This window comes from Phalangium opilio, unplaced genomic scaffold, assembly GCF_054372755.1.
Source record: "Phalangium opilio isolate 3A_F unplaced genomic scaffold, DU_Popi_V2 ptg000054l_1, whole genome shotgun sequence".
In the NCBI taxonomy this organism is placed as follows: Eukaryota; Metazoa; Arthropoda; class Arachnida; order Opiliones; family Phalangiidae; genus Phalangium; species Phalangium opilio.
Genome location: NW_028324173.1, coordinates 5,047,945 through 5,054,113, shown reverse-complemented (window position 1 = coordinate 5,054,113; position 6,169 = coordinate 5,047,945). Strand labels below are relative to the sequence as shown.

General features: G+C 34.8%; 2 protein-coding genes across 2 annotated transcripts; one reads left to right on the top strand and one right to left on the bottom strand.

The window, feature by feature from the left end:
- Positions 1-350: 350 nt before the first annotated feature.
- Positions 351-1,439, bottom strand: LOC149670947 (uncharacterized). The gene is made up of 5 exons (XM_089840482.1): positions 1,298-1,439; positions 1,180-1,236; positions 887-1,101; positions 665-824; positions 351-490 (listed from the first exon to the last, which is right to left on the bottom strand). The coding sequence occupies exons 1-5, from the start codon at positions 1,437-1,439 to the stop codon at positions 351-353; spliced, it is 714 nt and encodes a 237-aa protein (XP_089696608.1).
- On the top strand, positions 1,389-4,552 carry LOC149670946 (uncharacterized). Its single transcript, XM_089840480.1, has 10 exons — positions 1,389-1,828; positions 1,895-2,041; positions 2,142-2,241; positions 2,320-2,521; positions 2,578-3,127; positions 3,193-3,379; positions 3,438-3,710; positions 3,783-3,954; positions 4,159-4,307; positions 4,360-4,552. Exons 1-10 carry the CDS (start codon positions 1,490-1,492, stop codon positions 4,542-4,544), a joined length of 2,304 nt encoding a protein of 767 aa, XP_089696606.1. The 5' UTR covers positions 1,389-1,489; the 3' UTR covers positions 4,545-4,552.
- Positions 4,553-6,169: the final 1,617 nt, after the last annotated feature.

Genomic DNA, 6,169 nt, shown 5'->3' with positions numbered 1-6,169 from the left:
TTATTCAGAGAAACCAGCATTTGGCCAAAAGCAGTTTTTTCAATTGGGCAGGAGATACATTTTCCATGGAAACCAGAATTTGGCCAATATCTGGTATTTTTGATGGAATGGAAAGGATAGCGTCTCTTAAACCATGTGATGGCCTTCATATTTTTTTACATCATAAGTTGAGTATTTGCCAATAGTAAAACCACCACATCCCCAACACTAACCCCTCCTCTCTTTCCCGGCAATAAATCCCCCCGATCAATCCCCCTCCCCCAAACTTTTTATGGTCAACTATAACTGCGATAGGTATAATAAAGTAACAAGTTAGGATTCAGTTTTTTAATAAAGAATTTCATTTCATTCTAGTCAGCTTGACAATTTTCCTTTTTCTTTTTCCTTTCTTCTCTCCCACCTTCTCTATCACCAGCGTATCTGAGCCATTTCTTGATAACAGCTTCGATGTCATAAATACGCGATCCCTTAATGTTACATTGAACTGCATCTGTTAATATTAAAAAAAATGAAATTTGACTTTGATCATGAGTTAATCATACACGAGCTAGTGCTTTGATCAATATTTTGAGCTCAATTAATTCATCTAAACTAATAATGGGATAAAAAAATTAAAATCTATGGAAAATAGATTTTAATATAATTCTATGGCAATATTACTTACCAGTAATGATTTCTTTCATTTTCAATCCTTGAAAAGCTTGTTTTCCATTCATACCAATCCAATTAAACTGCAATATTAATCCATGAGAAAACACTCTTTTTAAAATGCTTCTGCAAGTATCTCCAACTCTTTTTCCTCCAACAGCAGCTAATTTGTTCACCTTTAAAGACAATTAAGATGACAAGTTTGTTAACTATAAATAACTTATTTTGGGAAACTTACAATCCTCCTCCTGATTTCTTCATTTTCTACAAGATTTTCCAAATATTGTAAATCCTCCAAAGTAGCCAAAGGTAGATTTGGTAAACCTTCAACTTCGCAGTCCTTTGAAGTGTTACGAGCCAGTTCCTGCTGTGTATTAAGTATTCTGTTTAGCTTCATATTTATGTCTGAGAGCATCAAAAACACAGATTTTTCGAATTTAGATCTGTTATTTTCTGAAAATTCAACAGTTAATCATTCTAAATCAATAATTTATACTTTCATCTTGGTTATTTGATAATTCAAATCAATACCATTAACAATGCTGCAATTATTTGTAGAGGCTTGATTATAACCATCACTTCGAAGTGCTACAATATTTTATCAAATGAATTAAAGCCTACCTGCACTATCCCCTTTCCCGGAGGCTACTTTCACGCAAAGCATCTAGCTCCGTCTCTTGTTTCCGTAAAGCCAACGGCGCATGCGCAAGCGAACAGGGCCGTGACGTAGTTGGCGACAAACAAACGGGTTTCGGGCTTCGGCGCGACGTGGATAATAACGCGTAGATCATAGGAAGGTGTTAAGTTTCGCTAGCGGTTATTAATTTATTTTGTTTCCAAAATGGTCTATTGTTGTGCTTATTCGTGTAAATCTTCAAGCGCAAACCCCGGTAATAGTTTTTATCGTTTTCCTTTGGATAATAAGGATCTTTTAAAGCAGTGGCTAGCTAAAATTAAAAGGAAAAACTTCACGCCTACAAAGGCTTCGCGTGTATGTCATTTGCATTTTGAACTGGATTGTTTTGAACTAAGTGGAAGAAAAGAATTTTTGTCTTCAATTGGTTACAGTGGTAGTCGAAATTCAAAATTAAAACCCAATGCTGTACCAACAATATTCTCGTTCAATGAACCAAAGTTGGCACCTAAACGGGTGGCTGCGTTAAAGCGGCGTAGAAGAGAGGTAGTCCTATTTATGAAGTTCGAAATATGCGTTTTTGGTTTCTATTATATTTTATTTTACATCTAGGTTGTAAGTGACTTAATTAAAGTTAAATCAGGTTCAGGCACTTTTGATCAGGAAATAAATAACGAGGAAATGCAGACTGACTCCAGCGAACCTGATAATGACGAAATAATTATGCCCTCAACTAGTGGCATACCTTCTTCAAATAAGGTATTATGGTGTAAAATGATGAGAGTTAATAATTTAGAGATAAAAAATCATGATTAAGGTATAAGTGTAGATATTATATATTACATTTATATACATACAGAAACAAGTAGAAGCCAAAACAAAACCGGCAAGTAGTCAAACCCCGAGAATAAATTATCGTTCAAAACTATCTCAGACAAAATTTGCTAGTAATACGAAAGGTAAATCTAAGCTGACAGAAGTAACTGTTTTTTTGGTTTAAATTAAAAATATTCTGATAATGTCATTTACTTTTAAAGCTGTACAAACTGAAAGTATAACTGAGATTAAGAAAACTAGTAACGCTGAGACACAGTGCAACCTTTACACGTCTAACGAGCCTATAGTGGGTTTACGAAAAGAAATCCTTTTTACTGGTGATGATGATGATAACAGCAGCAATGAAGAGTTCCAAGATAACGAAAAAGAGGACCCATCTTATAATCCCATTGATATTTCAGGGTATTTTTTTTTCTCTTAACTAAACGGAATAGAAGTAACAAATTAAAACTTTACAGATCTGAATCTGACGAAGATTTGCCCAGTCACGACATGAAAAATGAAAGAAAGTTTATAGTTTTTGAGAGCTGTCTGATGAGCCTTTTTGCAACCTGTTTAGTTTGTTCTAGTTCAGCAGTAGCTAAAATTAAACAGGTTTTGGGTACAATGGTTGCCATAGAAATTGAGTGTGTCAATCGTCATGTGAGAACTTGGTTTAGCCAACCAACTCATGGAAAAATGCCACTTGGAAATTTAATCTCAGCGGCAGTGATCTTGTTTTCTGGTGGTCACTCAACAAACATCATAAGAATGTACAACTTTCTCCAAATCCCATTTATTTCATCTCGGACCTATTTCAAAATCCAGAAATTTTACTTACATCCTACGATTATGCTTCGCTGGCAAAGAGAAGAAAAAGCTCTTCTTGGCTATTATAGAGCAAGGGCTGAAAGGTACACTTTTGGAGGGGATGGTCGTTGTGACAGTCCTGGACATAGTGCTAAATATGGCTCCTATACCCTCATGGATTTAGAAACTGGAGAAATAGTAACATTCCAGCTAGTACAGGTACAATAACACGTTTGGTTTTTAAATAATGGTTTTTATCATATTGAATTGGGTTGATTACGTAGAGTAACGAAGTTACATCTTCCACCGCCATGGAGTTAGAGGGTTTAAAGCGTTGCATGAAGGTAGTGGACAGTAACGAAGTTTACCTAAAGACCCTAATTACTGATCGTCACATCCAAGTCAGAAAATACTTGAGGGAATCTTATCCTGAAGTGGCTCATCAATTTGATGCTTGGCATATTTCTAAAGGTACGTTTTAGTTCAAACATGAGTATCATTCCATGGTATTTATTTAACCATTTTAAAGCCGTTGCCAAGAAATTTAACCAAGCTGCAAAGATCAATGATTGCCAAATAATTGAGAGATGGACTCAAAGTCTCACAAATCACCTTCATTGGTGCGCTTGTAGCAGTCCAGGAAGACCTCTAGAGAAAAAGGACAAATGGTTGAGCTTGCTTAACCACATATCAAATAAACACACGGACCATGATTTGGAATATTTCAAAAATTGCGTTCACCCACCGATGAATCAAGAAACGCGAGTGAAAGGGACGAAAAAGAAAAAATGGATTAGAGAGGGTAAGCTTTACCCTTATCAAATTACGATGAACCGTCAATTTATAAAATTAAAATGTAATAACTAAAATTTAGGTACAATGGCGCACATTCAAGTGTCCAAAATTGTAAAAAATACTAGGCTTTGCAATGATATCAAAATGATATCCAGCGATGGTCAAACGAGTAGCCTTGAAGGATACCATTCGCAATTGCTAACAATGGCTCCAAAAAATACACACTTCTTTTATGAAGGCATGCAGTCAAGGTAATGGACTTTATTTTAAACTGATTACAGGGTGTTTCTGAAAGGTCAATCAGAAATTAAAGGGGGTGTTCTTTTGGGCAAAATGTCATAGAATATTTTTAATTTCTGATAGACCTTTCAGAAACACCCTGTATATCTCACGTCTAAATTAACAACCATCATTTGGTTTGAAATGGTACTTCTTTCCTTATATGGGTTTATCAGGTTAGCTCTGGCGGCTTTGCACAACAATGAGAACAGTTTCAGATGTCAAAAAGAAAATGCCAATGGAGAACTGCGCTACAAAACCAAATTTCCCAAAGCGAAGAAAGGGCGCTGTATTGTATCTGCAGTCAAAGAAGAGGCCACATATGGTACAATATTTGCCCTTCAGTCAAAAAAAGTTCTAATTATAATTTTTAACAGATTACGTGGATCAACTAATTGAATTAGATTTTGAAAGGAGAAGTGAATTTCCATCTTACGAAGAAGCAAGATTAAATCTAGAAATGCAACCAAATCTTGTGCCTCCTCCTTTGTCAAACACTTACACCACACCACCACCTAAAGCTGAATTAATTAGAAACCATGTTTCTAGATTCCAAAATTAAGGCTGATGACACTGGATTTTTTAATTTTTAAAATATTGTGTTATTTGAGTGCAGTTAATGCACTTTTCATATTACCAAATAAAAAAATACTAAAACTATGTTTTAATTTCATTCATCAAATCATAAAACTTTTAGGAACTTTTATTGAGCAATAATTTGATTTAGTAGTATCACAAATTTAATTTTATGACTTAACAATGTAGTATCACAAATTCAGTTTTATGACTTAACAATATTTTAGTTTTGACCTTGAAGATTCTTGATGTATCATAAATTTAGTTTTAAGACTTAACAATATTTTAGTTTATCTTGGAAGATCAGAAATAAGATTTAGTATTTTAGTTTTTAAATATCACAAATTTTAGCTTTTACTTTTGACTTAGAAAGTTAAGACTAATAATATTTTAAACTCAATTTTTGGTTTAAACATATACAAATCCTTTGTATATCAAGTTTGGGGCAGGAAATCTTTCCCTTATCTTATTAACAACACAAGCTGGTATAATTACCCTCTGGCGTTTACCCAAGTGTTGATAAACAAACCGGACGAATTGTCGGTATGCTGTGTAACGATGTCTCCTAAAACGTATTAATAGCTAATTAACCTGGTAGTTTAACAATAAAAACTAATATCGTACTCGGCAGTAATCATGTTCCTATCATTCACGCCAAATCTTCTCATGTCCGCTCTTACATACGCGTTGTAAGCCGTCTTTAAAACTTCTTCTTCAAGACATTTCAAAGAAAAGCCCACATGTTGTGTTACACAGAGGTGCCCACCTTCATTGGATTTTCTTTTAACTGCTACTTGTTCACAGCAGCAGATACATTCTTCGGGGCTTCCCAGAACAACACAATTTTGACAGGTACACCTTCCAAATATACACTAATTAAGGCTGAGTTCATTCAAACTAAATTAAAATTGAAAATCCCAATTACCATGTTCTGACATTCGTCATTCTATTTTCTATATCCATGGCACTCTCATCGGATTCTTCGCCCGAATCCCTATTTATAATTTCTTCATCACTGGATGAGTCAGTTTCCGGTTCAAATTGATAAGGCTCAACGTTATTAGCCATAACTATTAAGTTTTAAAACTTAAATGTGCCGTACATTCCCAAATTATAACAAGAGAACAGTGGGTTACAGCCTCGTCTGAGTCGTCTCTATCAAAAAATCCGCCGTATTTGTCTCCGACTACGTCACGCGGCTAGGGGGTGGCTAGATACAAATTCCCGCGGTTTTCGTGCATTCTGTCGTCTGCTAAAATTCGATCTAATTTAAAATATTAATTAAAATTGGCGGGTGTTTTCGGGAAGGGAATATTATTTTCGTGTATTTTAATGTTGTATCTATCATTAGGTAAAATTAAATTTTTGTGTGCAGGTAGACTTTAAAGCAGTTTTAATAACAGTTAGCGAAAAATGGATTGTACCATGTGGCCTGCTATTTTTCCAGGCAGAAACCCCTTGCGTAGCTCCACTCAAGATTTCAGTATTAGAAGCCAAAGAAGCTAGCAATAAAATTCATAAAACAGTGAATTTAGTGAAATTGAATCGTGAAATAACTATTATAACTTACAAGATCGGAAATCTTCGGAAAAATAATCCCAAATTGGTCCT